Source organism: Camarhynchus parvulus, chromosome 12 (assembly GCF_901933205.1).
Source record: "Camarhynchus parvulus chromosome 12, STF_HiC, whole genome shotgun sequence".
NCBI classification, from domain to species: domain Eukaryota; kingdom Metazoa; phylum Chordata; class Aves; order Passeriformes; family Thraupidae; genus Camarhynchus; species Camarhynchus parvulus.
In genome coordinates this window covers 17610463-17636399 of record NC_044582.1, presented here as the reverse complement: position 1 = coordinate 17636399, position 25937 = coordinate 17610463, and the positions used below count along the sequence as shown (strand labels likewise).

General features: G+C 43.9%; 1 protein-coding gene across 7 annotated transcripts in view; it reads right to left on the bottom strand.

Moving 5' to 3' along the window:
* CHL1 (cell adhesion molecule L1 like) overlaps positions 1-25937 on the bottom strand; it is a 129609-nt gene that overhangs the window by 26088 nt on the left and 77584 nt on the right. For 6 of the 7 annotated variants that reach the window (XM_030956549.1, XM_030956548.1, XM_030956551.1 and 3 more), the window contains exons 6-15: positions 19983-20105; positions 18541-18711; positions 16713-16760; positions 14777-14897; positions 11605-11789; positions 5681-5812; positions 4327-4464; positions 3116-3227; positions 2293-2459; positions 639-804 (exon numbers count right to left, since the gene is read on the bottom strand). In XM_030956549.1, the coding sequence (XP_030812409.1) occupies positions 639-804; positions 2293-2459; positions 3116-3227; positions 4327-4464; positions 5681-5812; positions 11605-11789; positions 14777-14897; positions 16713-16760; positions 18541-18711; positions 19983-20105 (1363 nt within the window). The remainder of the gene's footprint in view (positions 1-638; positions 805-2292; positions 2460-3115; positions 3228-4326; positions 4465-5680; positions 5813-11604; positions 11790-14776; positions 14898-16712; positions 16761-18540; positions 18712-19982; positions 20106-25937) is intronic. The other variant, XM_030956550.1, reaches the window with a different exon arrangement.

The window sequence follows — 25937 nt, the reverse complement described above, 5'->3', positions numbered from 1 at the left end:
AGCATTTAGGGAATCATCTCTCTCCTGTGGTAATTAATAAAGACATCTGATTTCCCCCTGTGGGACCCCTCTGTGGAATAAAGGCTGAGCTCCAGCCCCCTGAGGTCAATGAAACCCCAAAAATAGGGCAAAATTCAGCCTGGACCTTCAAATCCTAAACTCCTATGTAGGAAAGATTCACGGAAGAATCCCTGAAACCTATTTACCATCACTTCAACATTGCAAAGACTCTGTTTTGGCCAAACAAGTGCAAACTACAAGAAAATACTGGTTCCACTGAAGTGGAGAAACAACCTGCACTGGAATCAGGGTTGTGGTTTTAGATTGGGCCAACATTTATATTATACATAAAAATACAGATATGTATTATGTATATATTAATATATAACTTTATATTCTGCTGTGATGGTAACAGAGTTAATAAACCCAAACCCATTTGGCTCAAAACTCACATTGCTGCACTTATATTCAGATGTGTGTAAAATGCAGATCTACTCACATATCACATAGAGAATTCTTTGCAGACATAAATTTGCATTTCAAGCTATTAAGGCTCATGTTTAATGAAACTCCAGCTCCAGCACCACGCCAGATTATCCAGCTGAGATCAAGAACAGCCTTGTTCCTTCCCCACTCACCTGCCACCTTCTGTGCTGTTGACTGGCAGCTCATCTCCATCCTTCCTCCAGGATAATTTAAAACTGTGTTTCAAGTGGGAATCATACTCAGCCTGGCATTTCAATAAAATGGAATGTGATTTCAGCACTCGGGGGTTCTTCGGAGTAACAACAAGTTTTGTAGCATCTGATTGATCACAGAAAAACACTTTGATTAGGTGAGAGAGGGGCTATTGCATCAAATTTTCACCAAGCACTTCATCTACACAAATCAACCTCACGAGCAACAACCATGTCTTTTTTTTGTTATATATACAAACATTTCAAGTGAAGGATGGTGGGGTTCGAAATAGATATTTGTCAAGATTTCATTTTTTTTATCTTGAAACATTTTTTTTATCTTCAAATGTTTTTTATCTTGAAACATTTTCGTAGTTCGCTCCAAACCAAAGAGATCCAGCAAAAAAAAATCCTCAAAAAAAAAAAGTTACAGGTGAAAAATATCTTTGTTAGCAGCTTGTCATGAAATGGATGATAAAAAAAGAAAAGGCTTGAATATGATTTTTATGTCTAATTGCCATTTGAAATAAGCTTTGGCAATGATCCAAGAAAAATTACAAGCATATTAAAGTCAAGTGAGAAAAAATTATTGCAATCAAGTTCGTTCTTTTAATTGACTATAATCTGAATGCAGAAACAGATGAATAAGTAAGAAGAAAGCGCTTAGCTGAATTTATTCCTGCAGTGAAATGTTGCTCTGTGAGAATTTCATTGTACATTTTCATGTTTATTATCACTGTAAAATTCCCAAAGCCAAGGGAGTGGGTGGAAATGGAACACAATGAGTGAGCGTTTTCCTCAAGTTTTTCACAGCAAACCTACATCAGAGAGCTTTGCTAATTGAGTATTTAAGTTTTTTTTTTTTTAATTGGCAAGCCCTAAATCCTAAGCAAATTTGTAGAAAAACCACTAAATGCCACCTGTATGCCCAGCAGGGGCTGCCCAATGATATCACACCCTCCAGGGAAAACCCCTCCTGCCAACCAACCACACAAATCCCTTAAAGCAGAGCTGCAGCACAAGGGATGGATCTCAAATTTAAAAGTAAACACATCTGAGGATTTTTATTTGCTCTGTTTAAAAATATTTATCAACAAACAGGCAAAAGCCCAGCACAAAATCCTTCAAGCAGCAGCACCCTGCAACGTGTTTGGTGGGAGTTAATCCGGTTTGGGATGTGCCTTCTGATCAACAAATGGGAAGGAATTTTAGGGAAGGGAATCCCACAGCTGAGGGAGAAGCAGGAGCACATCTGGACCCCACCAAGCCCAGGAGCACATGGTCAGCCAAGAGCCTGCCCTGAGTGTAACAGGGCAGTGACAAAAAGGAGGGAAAATCCTTTCAAGATAATGTGTAAATGCAATTTTTTGTTGGCTTGTGCAGCTTCTGCAAGCATCCAGAAGAAAATGAGCACCATGTGAGAGCATGGAGAAATCCAGCTGAAAAGTTAAAGGATACATATATATGAGACCTATGACAATTTCAGGTTGTAATATCCAGAGAATTGCTGAAGTCACAGAATAAATCTGTACCCTGGACTGAATATTCACTACTTCCTGAAGAACTGTAGACATAAAATCTTAGCAGCTGTGAAAGTTTTTCTTTCTTTTCTCACCTCTTATATCCAGATTAGCAGTGATTGCTGTTTTCCCTACAGAATTGGCAGCCCAGCAGGCGTAGGACCCCGAATCCTCCTTCTTTGTGTCCCTGATCTCCAGGGTGCCATTTTTGTATAACTCATAGCGAAACGCTGAAAGGGGCTCTATGCTGTCATCCTTAGTCCTAAAGGAGATGAAAACAGGCCTGGGTTACTGCAGGAAGTGTTAGTTCATGGTTAGGGGTTATTGCAGGGGAATTTTGGGACTCAGCTTTGTCACTGAGCAATTAAAGTCAGGATTAGTGAGATACTTCATGCACGTGCAGCAAATCTGCACATCAAACCCACAGGGACAGAGTCTAAAATGGTCTCTGAAATACTCTGTCTTTAATCTACAGCTGCCACCTGCAATTTTATTGCACCTGTCACCTGCTGTGACAATCCTGTCATTTCCAACCCTACGGAAGCATGTCCAGGTAAATCTGTTCTGTAAGTCAGAGCACTTCCACCTCAATAGTGTGTCCAAACTTGAAGGGTTGCCAGCATTAAACTGATGAAGCTGCAGCAGGATTTGGCTATAAACAGCCTGGTTTTGTTTAATGTATAGCCTGGCACTTGTCTCAAACATATATTGGGGACTTCCAGGAACTCTTTTTATCCAAACCAGTTCTTTAGGATTCTTAAAAGTGCATTTAAACACAGAGAATTCACATTATATACAGTTTTGTTGCAAATTTCTATTCTTAACTCCATAGAAGTAATAACTAGCAGACTTTCCAAACCTGGGGAAGCCTGCAGGAACTTGTTTCACATGAAATAAACCCAGTTCCCAGTACCTTACCATCTGACATCTGCTGCAGGTGAGGCAAAGATGTCACAGTGCAGGAAGGCGCTGTAACCCACGACCGTGGCGTAGTTTTCCCCATCTGGGGTCAGTATCAGGGGGGCAATATCTGCAGGAGAGAATTCAGGGTGAGCAGCACTGCATTTCAGAACCAGGGATATAAATATTGGCCCTGCTCTTTTCCAGTAAGGGTGAAAGGCTGAGGTGTTTAATGGGAATTTCACAGCTGTTTGGAAGAGTTGCACTGCACAGCTGAGATCTCAGAAGCTTCACTGACAGAGATAGCAGGGGTTTACTGCTGGACATGGCAGAAATTGAAATATCCAGGGGAGAAAATAGACCCAGTTCTGCTGCCTCCAGAGATGTCTTTTATTAAATAAATTCCCCTCACTCCCTTCTTCAAGGAACAGAACGAGCATCACAACTAAAATCAAAGATTAAAAATACACTTAATAATTCAAAATCAGCATTGTGGCCACAATTCAGTCCCCAGTGGTTTCACTGTGTTTGAATTCAAGTTTTTGAGCCCAACCATAACCACATTTTAAAAATATTCCAAAGCTCAGGAGTGCCTGTGCTAGCCACATCACACTGCCCATGATAAAACCTGTTGCATAAATCTGGACAACATTTCTTAACATCTGGGGCCATTCCAAAGGAACCATGAGATTCCAATGAAAAGCCAAAGAAATTATGGAACATAAAGGAACCATGAGGAACCCAAAGGAACCATGAGATGCCCATGAGCAGTCAATGAAACCGTGGAACCCAAAGGAACCATGAGGAACCCAAAGGACCCATCAGATGCCCATGACCAGCCAAGGGAACCATGGAACCCAAGTGAACCATGAGGAACTCAAAGGACCCATCAGATGCCCATGACCAGCCAATGAAATCATGGAACCCAAAGGAACCATGAGATGCCCATGACCAGCCAAAGAAACCATGGAACCCAAAGGAACCATAAGGAACCCAAAGGAACCATGAGATACCCACAAGCAGCCAAAGAAACCATGGAACCCAAAGGAACCATAAGGAACTCAAAGGAACCATGAGATACCCACAACCAGCCAAAGAAACCATGGAGCTCAAAGGAACCATGAGGAACCCAAAGGACCCATGAGGTGGCGATAAGCCCCAGGCTGCTGTGAGGATTCAGCTGGGGTTGTGGATGTGCTCTCTGGGAGGGGACAGCCCGGGGCACTCACTGAGCACGTTGACGTTGGCGCTGGCCAGGATGGTGCCGTGCTTGTTGGTGGCCTCGCACTGGAACACGGCGCTGTCCTGCAGCTGCAGGTTGGTCAGGCTGATCTCCCTGGTGGAGATTCTCCCTCGGAAGGTCCTGCCTGGAAAACATCAGATTGTGTCAGCAGCTGCAGGAACACTGGCACTGGGGAGCTCCCAGGCTCTCCTCACTGCTTGGAAGGCAAAGGAAAGAACATCTTGAGGATCCAACCAAGATCATGCCCAACATCTGGTGAGTTCCAGGGCTCTGCCTTTGCCAGCAGTCCCATGGCCTGAGGGAAGTGCTCCAGAGCACCAAATTCCAGTAAATTCACCACAGAGACTTTTTGAAATGATAAAAATAATAATATCACTACACTGGTGTTCCCCAGCCACCTGGGCTCACTCAGAAGCACAAAGGAGCCCTCGAGCTGTCTCAGATCCCCAAAAGATGGGAGAGCTACTGGACAGCACCTCAAAGGTACCACAGCTCCACATGTGCAATGTTCACCACCATCCTCTTCAAGAATCCTATTTAAATATTAGTTTATTTAAGTAAATAAACAATTCATATCTAAAGAGGTGCCAAACCAGACATCACTCGGCGTGTCAGGACTTGTGGGTCCCCTCAAACTGGGTGATACAGAGACACACTGTCACCATCACATTTTCTGAAAAATCCCTTCGCCAGGATTTCTTCTCCTGGGAAGCTGAGAAGCCTCAGAGAAAAATGAAAATAATAATTATCTGATTTGCTTCTCTCGTGTTCTGCTGCTTTGGAATGTGGTTTGGACATTGTTTACCAACTGGTCATTGTTTCATTGGTTTAATGTGAATTATTTTTACTTAATGACCAATCATGGTCAGGCTGTGTTGGACTCTGAGGAAAGAGTCACGAGTTTTTATTGATCATTCTTTGTGGCCTTCTGGCTGTACCCTTTCTCTATTCTTTAGTATAGTTTTAGCATAGTTTTAGTATAGTTTTAGCATAGGATTATAATATAATATAATATAATATAATGTAATGTAATATAATGTAATGTGATATCATGTAATATAATATGTAACGTAATGTAATGTAATGTAATATAATGTAATATAATATCATGTAAAGTAATATAATGTAATATAATATCATGTAATTTAATATAATGTAATATAATTAATATAATTAATATACTATAATATCAATCATATAATATAATAAAATAATAAATTATCCTTCTAAGAACTTGGAGTCAGATTCATCATTCCTTCCTGCCACGAGGGACCCCGAAAATACCCCAGCACACCCCAGCTGGGCAGGGCCTGGAGGAGCAGCCTGGCCCCTGCACCTACCATCGATGGGCTTCCCATTGAGCTTCCACTGGATGCTGGGCTCGGGGTTCCCGATGGCCTCGCACAGCAGCACCAGGTTTGTCCCCACGCTGTAGACCCCACCCTCGGGCTTCTTCAGCCACTGGGGGGGCTCTGGGAAAAGAGACAGAGCAGGGATCAGTTGATGCCTTTTTGGGAGTACCTAAGAAGAGAGGCTAAACTAAATTAAGGGAATAAAGAACTTTTCTATTTATTGAAGGGTCTTCAGGTACATTTAGGGCAGCCCCAGGGGCTCCACCCAAAAATGCATGATGAGTCAGGGTTTTTTTACACTTTTATTAGTTTGGTCCATTTGCATATTGGGGGTTAATCTGCCAATTCCAGCTGCAGGTAATGAAGTCATTGACCCCAAGTTTGCTCCCCCAACTCACTTTTGTTCCCATCTCTGGGCCCTGAGGCAGTGAGGTGTCCTTGATTGCCAGGCCTGGAGAGGAATTGTTGTGTCTGCCCCAAATGGGGAAGCAGCAGCTCACACTGAGTGTGGAGTTTGGAGTTACACACTAAAGAACTGCACGGTTACAGACAGATGGAAAACAGAAAAGCTGAAATCCTAAGGCACCACAGTCACAGCCCCTCTGCTGTTGCTGGGATTCTCCAGGAGATGGCAAACGCCACCCACACTTCCCAGCCGCTGCTCACAGCCCATCCATCCCGTGGCTGAGCTGCATTCCTTGTGTTTCCCGTGTAAAGGAAAGGGGAAATCGGCATCAGCACCCGCCAGTGCTGTCCTGCAGGCTGGGCGGGTGCCAGGCAGGGTGGAGGAATGGGCAGCATTCATCCGAGTGGGAAATGAATGCACAGAGAGGGAGAGGCTGGGAGGGAGGGAATGGGTCAGCATTCCCACAGGGACCCTCAGATGTGAGTGTGATCTGTGAATTAAAGTGAGGCTATTTCAACAAGACAAACAAGGTGGGAAGATCCATCCAGCTCAAATTCCCCTCCATAGACAAGAGCAAGCGGCTCCCATCACCTTCCCTGGGAGCTGAGAGAGCTCCAGGACTGCATTGATCCACCTTTGATCCCCCTGCCCCTCTCCCTGTGCCGAGGAAATGCACCATCACCTTGATTTCCTGTTCTTCCATGCTGTATTCGGACCAGAGGCTGATCTATACCACATTTGGGAATGGTAAAGCATTCTCTCATGGCTGGGGATGAGTGGTTTGGGTGCCCACAGGGTGGTGGTAGAGGAGCAGCCATGCGCTGCTCCATTTCCCCTGCTCTCCTTTCCCAGCTGTTCTGGGAAAGCTCTGGGAAAACTCTGCTCTGCAGAGCAGCCCCCGAGCATCAGGTACCCAAACCTCGTGTGGAACAGACATCCATAATGAGGGAAGGGAAATGAAGGGGGGAAAAGGAGAATTTATCTCATAAATGCTTAATTCTGACTGAACGCAGGTCCCTGAGCCCTCAACCCAAAACACAGCCTTGAATTTATCATTTCCCTTTAGAAGGCACCAAACTTTGAGGTTTTAACACCAGACCTGACACTGCTTCTTCAGCTGGGAAGATCACTGGGCCTCTTTCCCTATTAAAAAGGTGAGGTAATGTGGAGAAAACCTGAGGATTCATTAGATAATGCTCATAATATGCTTTGAAGATTAACAGAGCTGTTGCCTGGGAATACAGCAACAGATGTTATCAGTGAGATATGCCAAAGCAAAACATCACTGCTCACAATCACACAGATATTTTTTTTAAAAAACACCCCTAAATTGTGGTGCATTTCCACACCCAGACCAGCATTCCCACAGGAGAGCACCCAGGAATGGTTTAATTAATATATAAAGACTGAAGTCAAATTCAAACCACTAAAGCTTATTTAAAATGATAAAATCATGCCACTTCCTTCACACAGCAGGGATTTTTCTACCAACATCCCCACTCAGTGCTTCTTCCCATCCCACAGTGACATGACCACATCTGTTCATCTTCCTGGTATTTGGCTCCAGGGAAAAACTCTGCAAACACCAGAGTATTTTGGTTTTGCAGCTCTTTTTTCTTCTCTCTCATATACACCATGGTTTCACCAGGAAAAGATGAACCAAAGGCATGGAGGTGAAAAGGTTTGTAGCAGTCCTGATTAAATTGGTGGTTTGGAATTTTATCTCTAAATGTGCCACAAAGTGAGACAGGATATTTCCTTGGTTTGGAGACACCAGGCACAGGCTGAATAAAAACCACCTGAAGGATCCCTTCCTACCTCCACCTGTGCCCACACTCTGGAGCTGTGAGCTGATTTTTGATGTCACTGCTCTCCTTTCTCAGCACTGGAATTGCTGTGGGTGCTCCAAGGAAGTGAAGAGGCTGTGAAGTCAGAGGCAATGAGATTTTTGCCAGGTGTGAAATGCAATTTCACAGAAAGCCTGAAGAACCTCTTTTCCACGTGGCAGAAGTGCTATACCACTTAAAGTATACAAAATATAACAAAATATACACATATTTTTAGCAGCTACAAAATCCAGGGCTTGGATTATCAAATAGTTCATCTGGAATGGCAAATATTTCACTGCATCATTTATTCTTCCTGGTAAGAGTTACCAATTTGCTTTTCCTGATTGATTTATATCTTTATGGGAAATACTGACAGATCCAGAAATGAAAAGGATCTAAAATGGGCATTTCCAACAGAATCTAAAATACTCACAAAGGATCCAATCCCTCCCCTCAGCCTCTCCCACTGTGTTTTCCCCATGAGCAGAACAAATTTGGGACATCTAACCAGCTTCAGTTTAACTCTCCGCTGTTTTCCATCACCCCCAGGGATCTTGGTGGAGAATCTTCCATACCTCTGAAGGCAGTTGTGCATTCCCCAGGTGTAATTTATCCTAAATGAAAGATATCTATATTTTTTCCCCAAATGCCATGATTTTGAGCCCCGTGACCACCCCTGCTGCCTTCTCCTGACCCTTCCTGAAGAAGGTGAAGTTGTAAATCTGCTTACTTTAGGTGAGGCCTTCTCAGTTCTCATCAGTCTCTTACAACTACACCTTTCCTTCTATTTTCCAGGATGATTTTTGCCTTTTCTGCCAGACTAACACTTCCCAGAGATGTTCCTCTTGCCATCCAGAGGATTCTCCCAATAAACCCAAGCAGGCACTTCCCAGCCTGTGCTGATGAGGCCAATCAGTGCTGCCTGGTCAGAATTGCTCTGTGCTTACTGAACCCATCCTTTCTATCCCACACCACTTCCCCAGTTTGTCAAGTTCTCTTCAAATTCTCCTCCCAAAGGCTGGGAATCCATCCCACCCCAGGGCCAGCAGCAGCTGCTGTTGCCACCTTGGGCTCTGCATCCCTGTTGGAGCAATTTTCCAGCAAAACAGAAAGCTTGAGCCTGATTAAAACACTCAGTTCTGCTTCTGCTTCCCATTAATTTAATCTCTTTTCTTTTGCTCTGGCTGAGTAATAAAAGTATTATGAGACATAACTGCAAAGGCCCTTAGCAATTACATTATTACTATAATTAATCATTATATTGTAACAATTATTTCTATTAAACCCCACCTAGGAGCCTCAGTCGAGATCAAAGTAACTTCAGATCATTATGATCCTGCAAGATTTGGAGGTCATATGTTCGTTTTCTGTTGGGTTTGGTGAACTACAAACCACAACCAAATAAACACCTGAAGTCAAAACAATTTTTGGGCTTGCTTTGCTGTTTTTTTAAAAATGATTCTCATTTTAATTACAACAGTGGGGGTTTTGTGTCTGCTCAGGTATTCCAGGCTACATCTTCCCTTGCAAAGAGAGATTAAAATGCTCAAACAGTCAAACAATTTGCTTGCTGAATATTTTCATGTGCTTGGTAATGATTGCCTGAATCTTTGCCCTCAGACTCGGTAGGATTAGGAAGTGGGCTGCATGCAAATATCATTAAAACTGGTATTTAGAAGGGTGGGTTGGTTTGAGGTCCTCAAATACCAGAAAGCAGAACAGGAAACATGGCACAGTGACAGAAAAATCCTGATTTACACCCCAGCACTCCGCTGAGGATGGCTGCAGGTTAATAACACATAATTTTTCTTCCATATTTAATTTTCTTCTCCCTGCGTGCATCCTGTGAGAGGAACCTGCCAGGTGAGAGGAGCCCAAGAGCAGCACCAGCTCCCTGAAGCCTCCTGAAATGAATGCTCAGGATGTGCCCCTGAGGGTGCTCACAGGAGCTGCTGCAGGAATGATGAACGTGTCCATCTCTGATTAACGACAGCCACGCTGGCTGCTCAGCAATTGTAGAAGACAGCAGGGCTTGGGCTCAGATTTACCTTGATACCTTGGATGTGAGGTGACTCCTAATAGGAAGAATCCCTGCTGCTGACAGGAGCCACCTTTAGTTACACACATGGAAAATGGATTTAACACCAATTGGAAAAGGATTTTTTTTTACATTGCAATGGCTGGAGTGGGATTATTTCCTTCTTTTCTCTTTTTCTAACCTCCTATTTGTTAATAAGCAAAAATAACAATTTGCCAGGAAGTTTTCCTTCCTCTGGAAACTGTGGGAGAAGAAGGTCAATATTCTAAACTGCAAAATTAATGTTATTTCTCGGGTATTTTAGTTTTTGCAGCTCCTGCAATTTCTTTGAAGGAAATAGATTTTTTTTTTTGCAGCCGAGAAAATCATAGCCAGATTGTTAAAATATTCTGCTACAGCAGAGATGCTCCAAACCATCTGGAAGGATTTCTAGGAGTCAGCACTTCCCTGCCACCCCAGCTGAGAACTTGCCATGCCCTGGGTTCCTCCTCTGCCACACTCCCAGCAAGGACAAGAGGAGTGCAAGGGACAAGGTTGGGTTGAGGGAGTGGAGAGGACTCATCAGCCACTGGGAGAAAATGTTTTCCTCAGCTGCTGAGCAAATACAGAGCAGGGAGCTCAAAGTGCTCTTCTCCCACCAGAAATCTGGCGACCACAGAGGCACGAGGAGCCCTGATGAAAATGAAGCCCTTGGAAGGTTCTAACAGGGTAAAACTGCCAGGGATTTGTTTTATTTTTTAAGTGCAGAGCAGAGGTTGGAGCATTTTTCATCAGGCAAATGTTTTCAGCAAGTTTTTCAGCTGGGCCTCAGGATTCTCAGTTTGCAGTTATTTGTGGGCAGAGGAAGAGGCAGGGAGAGTTCTTGGTTCTGCAATGACCCCTGAGAGCTCTGCTGGCTCCTGGGAAAGGCCATCTCCACCTGATGCACACCTCAGGGCTTGGGGAGGAGGAGAAGGGAAAAAGGAGCCTTGGGTACTCATTGAGGTGACAAAAAGCATCATATTTCCATTTTTTAACTGATAAAAAATAGTAGACAGCATCTTTTTTACATTGTTTCACAGGTTTTGTGATACTTTTCAGAGATTCCAGAAAACACTCCCAGCTGAGGTTGTGCCTGTACAATAAATCACAGCAAGGGAACAGGTGAAGGAGGCAAGGGGTGGTACCTTGTCTGCTCACTGAATTTTCACAGCTCTCCCTAAGAGCCCACTTTTGGTGGAAACCAAAGGAAGGGTCTTGAGCTACATGTCCCTCTGATCCAGCCCAGCATAACCATTTCCACAGTTTTTAAGAGCAAAAAGAATAATTAGATCTTTTTTCTAACCTTCAGCTTAGTACAAGACATTTCATCAACATCTCTGCTTGACTCCCTCCCATCTTTAGAGTACTGAACCTGCTCACATATTTATATTGTACCCTGCTTTTTCAGGCCTTCATGGTTCAGGGGAAAAACCAAAAAGCATCATTTACATTTTGTGTTGCTGTTGTTTTAGAGTTGCTGCTTTGTGCAAACCTTCCCAAATCCAAGAGGCTGGCATTGATTTGGTGGAGTTGCTCATATTAACAAAGAGCCTCCTTCACCTCCCTTTCCCCACCTTTTAGTCCCAAAACAATAATTTTAGAAAAGAGTACTGAGCACCTTCCACACGCACGTGGAACTCGTGCCTGGCCCTGCCCATGGGGTTGCTGGCCGTGCACTGGTATGTCCCCTCATCAGCTGCTGTCACTTGGTCAATCTTCAGGGTCTTCCCAAAATTCTCTGTCTCTGGCTCATCCTTGGGCATGTTTCCTGTCACCTTGACCCAGCTGAGGTGAGGAGTTGGGCTGAGAACAAAAAAAAAGAAAAGAAGATTTTGAGTTGAACGCAAGAAGTTGCTGTGATGCTTCATATGGCAGAGCTGCTGTTCACACCCGGGGTTTGGGAGGTGCTTTTAGGGGATTTTGAGCTTTTAAAGCTTTGAAAATGCTGGGGCTACCTAAAGGATTACACTATACAGCTGCTCTGCTGCTCCTTGTTCTGCACAACCCCTGTGAGTGGGATTTCCAGCAGGGCAAAGCTGCATTCCTTGGCTGTGCCTTGGCCTGGACAGCAGGAAAGGGGACAGAGCTCATCCCCTCCTGCCCCAAAAGGGCACCTGAGGACAGGCAGACTCCACTGCAGTGCTTTGGAGGTGGCTGAAATGCTCTTCCCATCCCGAGAAAGAGCCAGAAGTGACACAGAATTGGGGACAGACGTGGTTGGTGACCCCAACACTGACAGGACAGGCGGTCACAGCACCAGAGCTGCTCCTCCTGTGCCCATCTGTGCCCGTGGCTCCAGGCCCAGGTACCCAGAAACTCTGCTGTTCCATCAGCCCTGCAAATATCCCATTATTCCCTCCCAGAGCCCTCATCCCACTCTTGTCCCAAAGCCAGCTCCCAGGCCATGCCCTGCTGACACTGCCACTGCTCAGGGTATAAATCTTTAAAAAGTGACAGATTGGAAATGTCCCTAATTCCCTATTTTGCAGTCGAGTGCCCCTGATCTGAGTTCCTTGAAATCCACTTCCATGGTCTGTGGACATTTGGCAGGGTGGATTGGCAGAGATGTAGGCAAAGCTGAGCGTTTTTCTGCTGAAAATGGGAATTTTAGCAAAGAAAAATAATGTTTTGTTCTAAGAGTTGGCATTTTTGAAGGATTTCAACGAAAAGGTGTGCTTGGTGATAAGACAAAGAAGTACTTTGTGTTATCTCAAAAGTGACTGCTTTAAAAAACCCTCTTTTTGTTAAAAAAAAAATTCTAAAAAGTTTCATGGAAAAATTAGAGTGAAACAAAAATATTTCTTTCTTTTTACCTTTTTCCAAACAGACAGAAAGACTTTTCTGGCTTTCTCTTCTTGTATCTGATACTCATGCTTGCACATCAAATTGCATATTTGAGTATTCCCAAGGTGATTTCCCTACTAAAACCCCTTGAAAACCCTCTAAAATCAGAGCAGTGGCTTTGGGGAGGTTTGTGGGCTGGCAGGTTCATTTGGTGGGGAGTGAATTAGACAGGGAAATGTTGCAACAGGGAAGCAAAACTCACTGCAGATACCTGGAGTGAATCCAACAGAGACAAGTAATTCACCTCTTTTTGGGAATGCCAACTCAACTCCCTGCCAGCTTCCACCAGCACTGCCCTTTCAAGCCCATATGGAAAAAACAAAATGCCCCAAACATGTGCAGGCAGATAAATATCCTGACTTTGGAATTTTATGGAGGGAAGAGAACTGCAGAGCCTTTAATGGGAATTATCTGGGTGTGAAGCAGAGCCTGCAGCTCCACGTCCAGCACCAGGGGATGGTGATTTAAAGCTCTGCTCTGCACAAAGCCCTGTCCCAGCCAAACCAGAGGGACTCTGCTCTCACTGGGGATTCAGTGGGTGCACAGATTCTCTGGTTTTGTGCTGGCAGCTCGAATTCTGCAGTGACAGGCACAGGGGACAAACTGGGACACGGGAAGAGCAAAGCAAGGCTTGTGGCTGAGTGAGCTGGAGCAGCAGCAGCAGCCCTGAGAAGGGAATCACAGCTCCTTGTCAGGGGGGAACTCAACATTTATTTCCCAGTCCTTTTCCTTACTTACCCTCATTTTGTCCTGTGTTATTTACAAGGAATTTATCAGATTAAGTGATGCATTATAAGCACTTCTTAGCTTATTGTTTTTTAGCACTTTATGTTATAAATGTTTTAAAGCTAATCATCTAAAATTACCCTTCGTAGGTCCTACTACAATACATCTTTCATAGTTCTATTTCTCTAAAATATTTAGTCTTATTCACAAAATCACCTTTTAAAACTTATTTCTAGCTCCATTTCTCTCTCAACAATGTCTGTCTTATTCTATATTATTTTTAAATCAGCATTTCTTATCTCAAAATTTGCATACAAATACATACTATATGAACTTTTTTCAAGTTCGAGACAAGAACTTGTCTGCAAGTCTTTTAAGACCTCTCTACAAATTCACTTCCCACAAAAACTGTCCTTTATGATTTCCCATCATAAAGCAGCTATCTTAACCCTTCCCTGCATTAATCCTTTCACTACCTGAAGGGACTCAGCAAGGTGGAGAGAGATTACTTAAAAGAGCTTGGAGTGATAGGACAAGGGGAAATGGCTTCAAACTGAGAGAAGGTTTAAAGGGGATTTAGAAGGTTTTTTAGGAAAAAACTCTTCTCAGTGAGGGTGGGCAGGCCCTGGCACAGGGTGCCCAGAGAAGCTGGGGCTGCCCCTGGATCCCTGGAAGTGTCCAAGGTTTGAGGTTTGCCTTTTACTGCTGGGTTGATCAGGATCACACTAATACATCTGATTCTGGTTCACTGTATTCATTCCTTATAGGATGTCTTGTGTTGCACCACTCAAGAACTTTGTTTTTAAAAAAACTGAGATCTTACACCTGGAATATCTTAAATTTTGAGCACTGAAGCAAAACTGAATTGGCAAAAACCAGAAAAAAAATACAGGTTGTGAACAGAAGCACTGAAGCTGATGCCGATATTATTTAGTTTCTTGACATCTCAAAATTAGCACTACTGAAAAAATTTCAGTTTTTAAAATAGAAAAATTAAAAAAAAATCCATACTTACCACACTATGGTTTTAATTATTTGTTTACAAGCTACAGCAATAACCAACACACTACTGTTGCCTGCATTCTGTGCTGCTTTACAGTACAAAAAGCTCTGCACAGGAGTTGCATTTAAAACTGCTGCATAATTTGTAATATCCCCTTTTCTTTGCTCATTTCTCCCTCCAAAGGTGATTAAGTTTGTGCAGCATTTTCATTACTCACAGCCCTTCAGCAATACACTCGAGGAGCAGGACACCTCCCTTGATGACAGTGACTGATGAGCTACTGCCAGCAGATTCAGGAGGGATCAGCAGTTTGGGCTTCCTTTCCTTGATAAAATTTGCTGAAAGATAAAATAAAACAGAAGTTAGGTGGGAAATCTCAGATATTCTCCAATAATGCCACAAACATCACTGCTGCCAGAAGGTTTCTGACAGCCATTTGTGTGCTTTCTTTTTTATTTATCTATTCTGAGATTAATCCAGAGCCCTGATAACAGTCAGAAGGGAGGTACAGTGATATCAACAGGCAGCAGAGCTGGGAAAACCTTTTTCCTACAGTTTTATATCCAGTTTTCCAAGCACTGGCCCTTCCTATCACCCTCCTGATCCTCTCAATTCCTGATCTTCAGGTCCACACCTCCTTTCTTGGCACCTTTCTTCTGCACTGGCTCCATCATCTTTTAAACCTCAAATGAAACCCCACCTTTCCTGACTTGAGCATCCCACAGAACTGTCCCTCCTGCTCCAATTATCAAATCTTCAATAATGGAGATACAATTTGTAAGGGAGACTGTAAAAATAATAAAACTAGATTGACCTGCATTTGATTCCAACAGCCCATTTGTTCCAGCCTGCCAAACAAGGGTTTTAGGATGAAAAATGCAGGGTTCAGTGGCTGCCCAGTTATCACTATCATAACAATTAGCACACTAATGAATCAGTCCCCAAATGGTGCTAGTTCTTTAAAAAAATAGCCAGTTATGGATGATTTGGTAAAAGAGCACATAGATCTCCCTGAACCATTTTCTCATTTTTAATTTTAATTTCCCCTTGCTTTGTATCTCTGCAGATCTGTGTCACAAGTGCTCTGAGTGCAGCAGGACACGTTGGTGCCTCTGGACACTCTCACACATTTCCCATCTGCCCTCCACCTCCTGCTGCCAAAGGCAGCCAGGCTCCTTCCCAGCACGAGTTCAGACATCCCTTGGAGGGAAAAACTGCTTCTGGAGGGGCAGTGACAGTGCACAACCCCTGCCTGTGCTGCTCCAGGGCTCAGCTCCACGGGCCAAGCCAGGGGAGTGATGAGTGCTCTGAGTTATCCATCCCAAAACACTCCAGGATAACCTCCTTTTCAGAAACCTCAGTGCTTGTCTGGCAAAAAAAATCTCCCAGAGGAGGTTAAAATTGGGCATTAAAAAAAAAAACCTCTTAAAAGGTATTTAACCAAAGAAATGAAGAGTCAAGAGCTACAGAGTCTAAATTTCATGTATTTGAAACAAAAGGAGCCAGGTGGAGAACGGCAGGAATAGGTCTGCAAGATATTTTCAGGATCTCCTCCACAGAGAGGGGCAGGCAGAGCAGTGGGAGTGGGAATGCACAGGATGAGAATGGCTTTGCTGTAGTGTCACTTATGCTGGTGACACACAGGGCGCCACAGAGACAGAGCCACCTCCCATCTACATGGAGGTGATGGGGACAGCCACCACAGGGCACCCAGCCTCCATAAATCCACACCCTGAGCTCATCTGAAGCAAGGCAGCCCCAGGGTGACCCCTGGGATGTGAATTCATGGCGTCAAACCTTGGCTGTCTCATCCCAGAGTTCTTTTAACCGCCAGGAAAAGATCTGGAGCATCCAGCTCTGGCTCCTGCTCTGAATTGATAACATGAGAAACCCTGAACATCAGTGTCCTCACTTCCACCCCCTTACAAAGCTCCTTTCTCAAGTAAAAAAAAAAACAAAACTGCCTTTTTCATTAAAAGCCCTGCAGATTGCTCTCCGAAACTACAAGACGAGCCAATTGTGCTCCCTGGACTGCTTAAATCCACCCCATCACAATCAAGAGGCTTTTGTGATGTGTTTTCTGAGCAGCTCCCATTTCACCTCAGCTGGTGGAGTCTCAGTTCAAAGGCTAAAAACAGATGGATTCAACTCACCCTTAGTAACAGCAGCGTTAGGTGAGCCTGAGTCATTAGCATGCTTTACTGAAATAAATAAAAATGACAACCAAACAAACATGCAGGGTTGAGACAGAATCAAAAGAAACCATAAATCAACCAAAACAAAACCATGCCCCTCCCCACCCCCCAATTTCTGCCCCAAAAGAAAGAAAGAATGAAAAAATATAAAAGAAAGCAACAGATGAGCAACTGAGTTTTGAAAATACAATGAAAATGCTTTAAAGATTTGTGTTATTCTGAAAAATGCTTCATAGGTGATATAATCAGCATTTCATCCTTGCTATCTACAGTAATAAAAATCACTAAGTATCCACAAAGAGAAATACTATAAAATATATCCAATCTCTTGTTTCTTATTGCTGATTTTTGTCCTATTTATTTTTAATACAGTCCCTCACCAGGCCCTTGGCACAGGGTGGAATGGGCAATGTCAAGCTGAGTTTATAGAACCCTTTCAGTTCGTGCCTCTCATCTTTTCCTGGCCCAAGTCCTGTGGCTTTGATGACAAGATGGACACACTGAAGTGGCTTTTTGGGCCACTTCCAGGGCTACCAGCAGCCAAAACCCATCTTGTTTTTCTCTGATCTCTGTGTGCATGTGTGGGAGACTGAACCCATCTGAAAAGCCATGGAGAGCAACATTTAATTTGTATGTTTTTCTCACAATTATTACCCCAAGATATGGTCTAAGCAAGCATTAAACACATAAAACCACTATTAATCCTTTATCTTTTTATCCCAACAAGAAAACTCTCAAAAATCACATATTAAACATGAGGGTTTCATTCATGAAGACAAAATTCTCCTTGGCTTTCTGGGCTGTGTAAGTCTGAAAGATCCACAATGAACAAGTGAAATCTTAAATTCCCTACACATCGTTTCATCAAGGAACTGGAAACACCTCTTGTGTTTCTGATGCTCCAGGCTGCCTGGAAAACCTGGAAAACGTCATCCTTGCAACCTCACTGCTGAGGCTGGAGCAAACCAGGCCTTGCCCAGGGAAGAGGCAGCCACAAAGTCCTCAAAGCCCAGTAAAGTCCCATTCCTGGGGAACCTGCTGGACTCAAGAGCAGCAGATTTCCCTAATGCACCCTTGGCTTTTACTGTGGGGACAGCAGGAGGAAGGACAGGGCACTTTTGGGGTCTGACTGTGATGCCTTAGGATTTCAACTTTTCTATTTTTCAAATCCTGTACTGCTTTGGTGTATAACTCTGAACTCCATATAGAGTGTCAGCTGCTGTCTTCACATTTTGGGCAGACACAACAATTCCTGTCCAGGTCTGGCAATCAAGGACACCTCAGTCCCTGAGAGATGGAAACAACAGTGAATTTGGGGGGCAAACCTGGAGTAAATGACTTCATTACCTGAAGCTGTAATTGGAGGATTCACCCCTGATATGTGAATGGACCAAACCTATAATTGTCTGAAAAACTTGTGACCATTGTCCATCTTGGGTGTAGCCTCTGGGAGGCTCCTGATTGCCCAAGGTGTGCCTATCAAAGGCCTTCAATAAATATTTTACTCTCTTAATTTTGTCTAGCCTCTGTTCTAGGCAGCCCCTCCAACGCATCAGACGTTGGTGACCCAGATGGGACAGGAGAAACTGATGCCTTGGGATGGCCGCCTAGAACACAGGCTGGAGCAAGAAGCTTTTCCTAGTGAAATTTAGCCCCAAGAACAAGGTCAATAATGCAGGAAATAAACTCAGCAAGGTGCCCAGTGTTGAGAGCCACACATCTGCATGCACTGCTGCCTGGGGAGCTCAGAAAGCAGAGCAAACAAAGAGCTGAGCCCCACACTCACAGCGGGAAACCTTGAGCGTCATGGGCATCTTCTGCACGATGGTCCTGAGCCTGGGGAAGGCTGCAAAGCAGCAATAGTCACTCCTGCTGTCACTCTCCTCCACGTTGGCAAAGTAGAGATCTCCCTCCAGGCTCATGGAGACCCTCTCATCCTGTGGGATGTGCTGCAAATCTGGCAAGGAAAAGTAACGGTGAGGTGGTGGGGGAATCGGAAAACCAGAAACTTGCACAGACACTGAAAGGTTTGATGTGCAGCCTTGAGAGCAGCTTGGATTGATGTAAAAATACAATACACAGATATTAAGCAGAAAAATCATAAACTTCTATTTCTATAGCTGTAGGTGAGAATACACCTTAAGTAAGTGAGAATCTGTACTGATAAAATGGTGAAGGGTTTATAACATAGGGGTGTGATTGTATGGAATAAACTAAGAGTTCAGAAGTTATAACAGAAGCATATGTGTACATGTGAGACAGAAGCCCATTGGATAAAAGTATCCACAGTGCAGCAAAATTAAAAAGGCAAGACGACAGGACAGAAAGGCAAAATAAACTCTGTGGCAACTGTTTATTGATTTAGAAAGTTTTGTATTGTTTTGTAACAAAGAACTTGTGACTACTCTGAGCTATGGCCGAGTTCTTGCTCCTCTAAAACCTCTCAGCCTCTAAGATTGATTTTTATCTGAGCAATAAATCATTCTTAGCTTGAAAACAGTCTCATCCCTTCATTTCTAGCAGCAAATGATAAGGTGGGAACAACACAGGGCTGTTTCACCAAATGCTCCCCTCATGTGCTGCCTTTCAGATACAGAGAATGAAACACTGAAGTAAAAGAGGCAGAAAATCCAGCAGAGCCAATGGGTTATTTACCAATATCCAGTATAAAAGTGATTAAAAATATTTTTATATAATAATGTAGACCTATATAACTGATAAGGAAAATTTGATAATTTAAAAAACAGAGTTATTTTGCTTCCCAAAAGCCAGAAATTCCTTCAGAGCACAAACACTACAGAATAATGGGGCAGAAACCACCAGGAACTAATTATATAAACCTGGTGGATTATTTTCCCCATAGTATCATAAATCAATGATCAATTTATGGAACGAGGAAAACAATGAGGATAACATATTGACATGTCATATCCTCTCTCCTCTAAATGCAGGACTCCTCATCACTGATAGATTCAGCAATATATAAATTATTTGATATCTCATATTTCATGAGATGCTGTGTCAATGCACTCCACAATTTAACTTTGGGTCATGTCAAACCAGATCTCCATCCTCCATTTTTCAATTTTGTTCTTCAATATCCAGATATTTCTCCCAAGCACTTGTACAGTTACAATTCCTACCCATGACAAATCTGCAATGAAGCTGCTCTGAAAGACAAATGCTTTGAGCCCCCTTGTACGAATTGTGCAAAAACCATTTACTCACCAATATTCATCCAGTAGATATGCAAAGGGGGGATGCCTTTTGGGGGGTTGCAGTGCAGGATCACAGAATCTCCATGCTCCACATCCAGAGGCTCAATTTTTTCTTTGGGGAATTTTGGTACACCTGCACAAAAAAAAAAGCCAAGAAGTTCCTCTATTATTGGTACCTTTTGAAATTTTGCCTTTTGCTTTCTTTCTGGTACATTTTTAATAAAATATTTACCTTTACATACTCCTTTGCATTATTTGCCTTTAATACCAATTTTAATTTACACAGAGGCACAGAGAAATGATGAGTTTTACTCTGAGTAGGAAATCCCTGAGTTCTGGAACACTCACAATAGGAATCCCTTCATTCACAAAGTTCTTGCAGCATCCTATCTAAAGCCAGGCACTGAATGGAGATGTTTAACACTTGTTTGTGATGTCCTGTGCTTTGCTTTGGCTTTACTTTAACACAATTCTTTTCAAACACTTTCTTTAGCTCCTTTGTGCTGTCTGGAAGTGACCACTCAAGGCCAAAGGGTCCCTAAGGACAAGCCTGGCACCGAGGGCTGTGCACTGGTGGGGCCCCAGCTGGTCCCAGTGATGCCTCAGGTTTTGGCTTTTCTATTTTTCACATTCTGTGCTGCTTTAGTGTGCAGTTCTGAGCTCCATATCAGGGCATGGTGAGCTCTGTGCACAGAGCAGGGAGACAAAACAATTCCTGCTCCAGCTGGGCACCAAGGACAAATGACCCAAATCTCAGCCCAGGAGCACAAACACCGTGGGCTGGAGAGAGAAAAACAAGCAGGGTGGGACTGCAGGGGCTAAAGCTGGAATGGGACAATGAACTGCAAGGTGCAAATGGAGCAGAACTGATCCCAGGGACAGACCCCGTGCCCGGCCGTGCATTTTGGGGCCATTTTGGTTCATCTTGGGTGCAGCCCTGGCTGGGCTCTTGTGCTGCCCAAGGTGGATCCATGGAGGAGATCCTTTGAATAAATCCCTGCTTTATTCTGTGACTCTGCCCAGCCTCTGCTCTAGGGCAGCCTGCACAGGGCATCAGGAACCAGCCTGGGAGTGTGGAACATTCCGGGAAACCTTGGATCAAACATGGTTCCTAAGGACCCACTGCAAGTCCCTGCAGGTGAGGACAGACATCAGGCTCCTGTCTGGAGCTGCCCCAGCTCTCCTCCATCTCCAGGATCAGAGGAAGGCTGCTGTGAAGCCTCTGTTGCCTCCTCAGGCCTGGAAGCTCAGCCTGGATTCCTGCAGGGCTGCAGGGATAGGCTTGGCACAAAGCTCACAGGGCTGTACCAGGGCTGCTCTAGCTGGGCTTAAACACAGGATAAATGGTTAATGCATCAATGTTTCACCACCCACAGCACCTGATGCCAGCATTGTGTTCCAAGCCTGGCACACCTGGGCAAATTTGGATGCCCAAAATGCCACTGGAGCTGATGTGGGAAAATGGGGAGCAGAGCTGGGTTGGAGCCCACCCAGACCAAGGGAGGCTCAGCTTGGAGATGATCCCAGAGCAAGCAGCCTGCAAGATGGAACCACCCCTTGAAGGAACTGAGCTGAGGCAGTTTCAGGGCTGACGTCGCCTCCTGCTTTCATTTCAGGCAAGTTCCAACTGGCCAAAGTTTCACTTCAGACCAGCATCAAGCAGCAAAATGAGCAGCTTAATTAAATTAAATGAAGCAGCAAAGGATGGAGAAGATCTTGGCTGTGCAGAGTCAAACTGGCACAACCAACATCACCTCCCTGTCACGACATGGAGCTCTGAGAGCAGCTCCACATCTCGAGACATCAGTGGTCCAGCAGGGAACCTGCAACATCCCAGTGCAGGGGGCAAAGGAAGGGAGAGGGGGAGAAATGCAGGGATTGGACTCTGAGGCCACTTCACACATCTCAGGATTAGTAAACATGAAAAGAAGCAATCACTCCAGTGCTGACTGCCTGAATGCAGACTCTGCAGAGATTTTATCTCCAGGAGGGTTATTAATAGGTTAGGAATTCTTAGGAGAGGCAAAATGCAGCTAATGAGCATCACCCACTCTGTAGGTGAAATTTCAGGTTAAAAAAAAGAGCTGCATATTCATATCCAGTACCTTCAGTAACCTGCACTCTTCAAGCCCTGGGAAATACATCTGCTGACTGCAGAGGTGCAATATTTTCCAGCAGGAAAAAGCCAATTTCTTGATCTAAAGCTTATTTATTCCCCAAAGCACGTCGCTCCCAACAAAACTTTCAATAAGCTGGGTCAGGGAAGGATAAAGGGATTTCTGACCAAACCAATGGATCAGCAAATGGACTAATATGGCACCACTTGTTTAGGACATTGGAACCCCTTGTTCAAACCCATTTTTTGCCTCATTTAGCAGAATTAAATCTGGGTTTCTGACATCCCAGCTGGGTGCCATAACCACTGGGCTCCTCAGTGAATTTCTGTGGCCAGTAATTACAGAATTATACAGAAATTTACTGAGTCCCACCAGGAGACAGTGACAAGTCACAGTCCTGGTGTCATTAGCTGGCAGCACAGACATTCATCTCCAGATGTTGGCAGCTGGACTTCACTGGGGGAAGCAGCAATTTGACCCCAAATGTCCTCCATCTCCATCAAGCACTTGCACCACAGGTCCTTCCATGCTGGTTTTTTGGTTTGCTTTTTTTTTTTTTTTGCTTAGTTCACCATGAAAATCATTGAAAAACTTTGATTTTCATCCTCATAATGATAAATTCGAATGTTTAATCCTTGAAGCTTTGCAAGAAATGAAAACTCATGATAAATTCCTGAGCCAAACCCTCTGACAAGCATAATTTTTTTGCTGGGGTCCCGCTGGTCTCAAAGACTAGAAAAAATCCCTACTTCTGAATTCAATTTATTAAAAATAAAAAGCCTCTGTCACATTAGACTTTGCCTTTTGCACATCAATCTTCAGAATGTCTATGCAGGCAACATTTTGGATATTTTTTCAGGGCTCCTATGTTCTAATTAGAGGATATTCCAGAATCAATCACAACTGATTTGTGGCTGATCACAGAAAGTATCACAGCTGAGTTCAACTCCACAGCATAATAAAATAAACACAAAATAAATTGTGCCATGGAAGTGTTTGATATTGAACAGAGTTCTCACTGCAGCACATGGCCACTGAAAGTTCCAGCTGATGTCTCTGCAGTGACAGCACTGACACTGCTCCATCAATATTCTACAGAATCCCCACACAGGGATGTGATGGGAGGGGACAGAGGGAGAGCAGAGGGATTTAGGGGCTCTGAGAAAGCCCCAGGAGGGCTCTCACCACACACAAATCATGAGGTGTGAGTGGAACAGCCACGGGGAAGATGGAAACCTGCACTCCCAACTCCAGCTACGGAGAATCTCCCAAAATCCCACCGTGACACCTCTTCAAATACTCCTGGGAAAGGCTTTGCTGACCAAGGGGTTTTTCCTGACAAGGCTGCACTCAAAACCCAGAACTGAAGCGCTCTGACAGTGTGTGAACCATGGAAACAGAAGATTATCAGTGGCCAGAGTCATTTGTGCAAGGAGCCAGGATCTGTTTAATCCCTGGGGTGACTCAAAGTTCATTGACTGAGCTGTGCTTGAGTCCAGGCTGGAGCACCAAATTTGGGGGGCTGGGAAAAAATCCAGAAAGGAGCCTGAGCCTCTCCTCCTTACCCCTTCAGAAAATGCAGTTTCTCAACCTAAAGCAAACAGCAGAGACACCAATACAGTGCAATAGAAAGGCTTAATTTGAGTTTAGCAGAAATAGAGATTCAGAAATACAGCAATCAGAGCTGGGAACTCCAGTCCCCAGCATTGCTCCAGATTTACTCCGCGGTCCATTTAGGACACCTTGTCCTAAAGCTCAATTTTTGTCCTACAGCTCAGTTTTTGTCCTGTTGCTGATTACAGTGACTTCACACTAAAACTGCATCAATTATGGCAATTTATTCCAGTTTGTGTGAGAATGGAGCCCATTCCGTCAGGTATTTTACATGTGTTGGGCTCAAGTGTTGAGAAATGGAACAAAGGAAAAGCATTTCTCCAGTAACCTGTCCTTGAGATCCCAGTGTCTTGTTTCTACCAATATCAGGTGTAAAAATGGGAGTGAATTCAGGATGATAAACCAGCAATTAGCAAACAAATGGTGAAATTATTGTAGAAAAACATCACTGAAACCCAGGTCTGGTTTTATAACCTTCCCTGTGGATTCTACTGAAGATATCCTGGGATAAAGGAGAGCTTAGCCTGATCCATCACAGATAGTCTCATATTTTTCCTTGCAAATAAACCCTTAAAGGATGTAAAAGTGAAGCAAAGCAGAAATAGTCAAGAATTTTCTCTAACCTTGAAATTTCCAGCTCCTTAGACACTTAAATTAGTATCTAATTATGATTTTCCATACAGATCTGTATCCTGTACAGCAAACAACCCAACATTTTAAGGACTCTGAACCATGACTTGCAGCCCCTGATGCTGAGCTGCACTGAGTGAAACTTGGGAGGTTTCCAGGGCTCATCTCCATGCCTCAATTGATATTCTGATCCATGCAGCAGGAGCAGTAGTTAAATCTGTAATTTCCATTGCAGCCTTTGAACTGTTTATGACATACGACCCTGCTTGTTTATGGGTTTTTTAATTGCTGCCTTAAATTGAAAAAGTTAGCAAAGCCTGGCTGTCAGGAAGAGCGTGGCTGGGAGTCCACTCGCTCCTGAGGATGTGGAATGGAATCAGTGACGGTTTTTTCTGCGTAAATCTCTGTTATCCTTTCCCAAATGATGGCCACAGGCAGGAATCAGAGTGAGCCCAATGATTTAGGTGGCCATAAGGGAAGGTCACTGGCTTAGGAAGCAAGAGGGTTAAATTTCATCCCCATCACCTGCAAAGTCTCAGTGAATTGCTCTCTTTTGTTTTCTCTTCCATAAAAGCTACACCGAAGCCTTCACAAAACTGAGACCTCCTCCTTCAGTATCAGCTCAGCATCTTTTACTGATTTCAGGATGTTCACACCTGAGTTTTTGAATATTAACTCAGGTCTGGTTTCTTTGGGAATTCTTGCACTAACATCACATCAGAGCACAGCCTGCCACGGAATAATTTTACATTCAGCCAATTTTTCCATCCTCAGGTCTCTGGTCTTTTGGAGCAGCAGCTTTAGAAATACCAAGCATAAATCTTAACTCAGTCTGCCGTGAAGAGTCTTTCACAGCACAGTTAATTAAAGAAGTTTAAACTGTACTTCTTCTCCTTCCCCTGGCATTGGGCCTGCTCACTAATTCAAGCAGCAGATTCCCGAAATGCTGGAGGAGGGGAGCTGAAGTCTGTGTTCTCACCATTTAAATTCATTTTCATGCTGAATGTATCTTGTAACAATCTGGCCTTTGTTAGTGCTGCAAACACATCGAGATCCTCAGAGCCCATTCTTCCCCCTCTCCTTAATGTCATCCTACATAGGGGAGGTGGGGTATTTTCATTATGTAGGTGAGATTTAATGATCATTTCTGCTGACATTTCTATTGCTTCCCTGGAATGACTACTGTGAGTAAACACTCTTTTGTTCTCCTTTTCAGCAGCAGCCTTACAGACTCAGTATTCTGCTTCTGCAGTGGAAATGTAATTTATGAAAGAAACTGCCCTGCTCTGCCTCGCTGGGGTTTTCTTCCCTTCCCTGGCACGGTGACTTTGCCAAGGAGCTTTACATCTGCCTTGAATGCAGCTGGCACAGCTCTGCCACCTCTGCATCATCATCATGAATGCAGGGAGTGATCTCACATGTACCAGTCTGTGCTCCAAACCCTGGCGGTGAATAGAGGTAATTTATGCCCAGCCCCTCCCTGGCAGGTTCTGATTTACAGCAGATCTGTGCACCAGCAGCTCTTCCACTGGGGCACAGTTGTAGAGCACTTTAGAAAATCAAAGGTGCCTTCTACTCCTCTCTGAATCCTGATTGAATTTGCA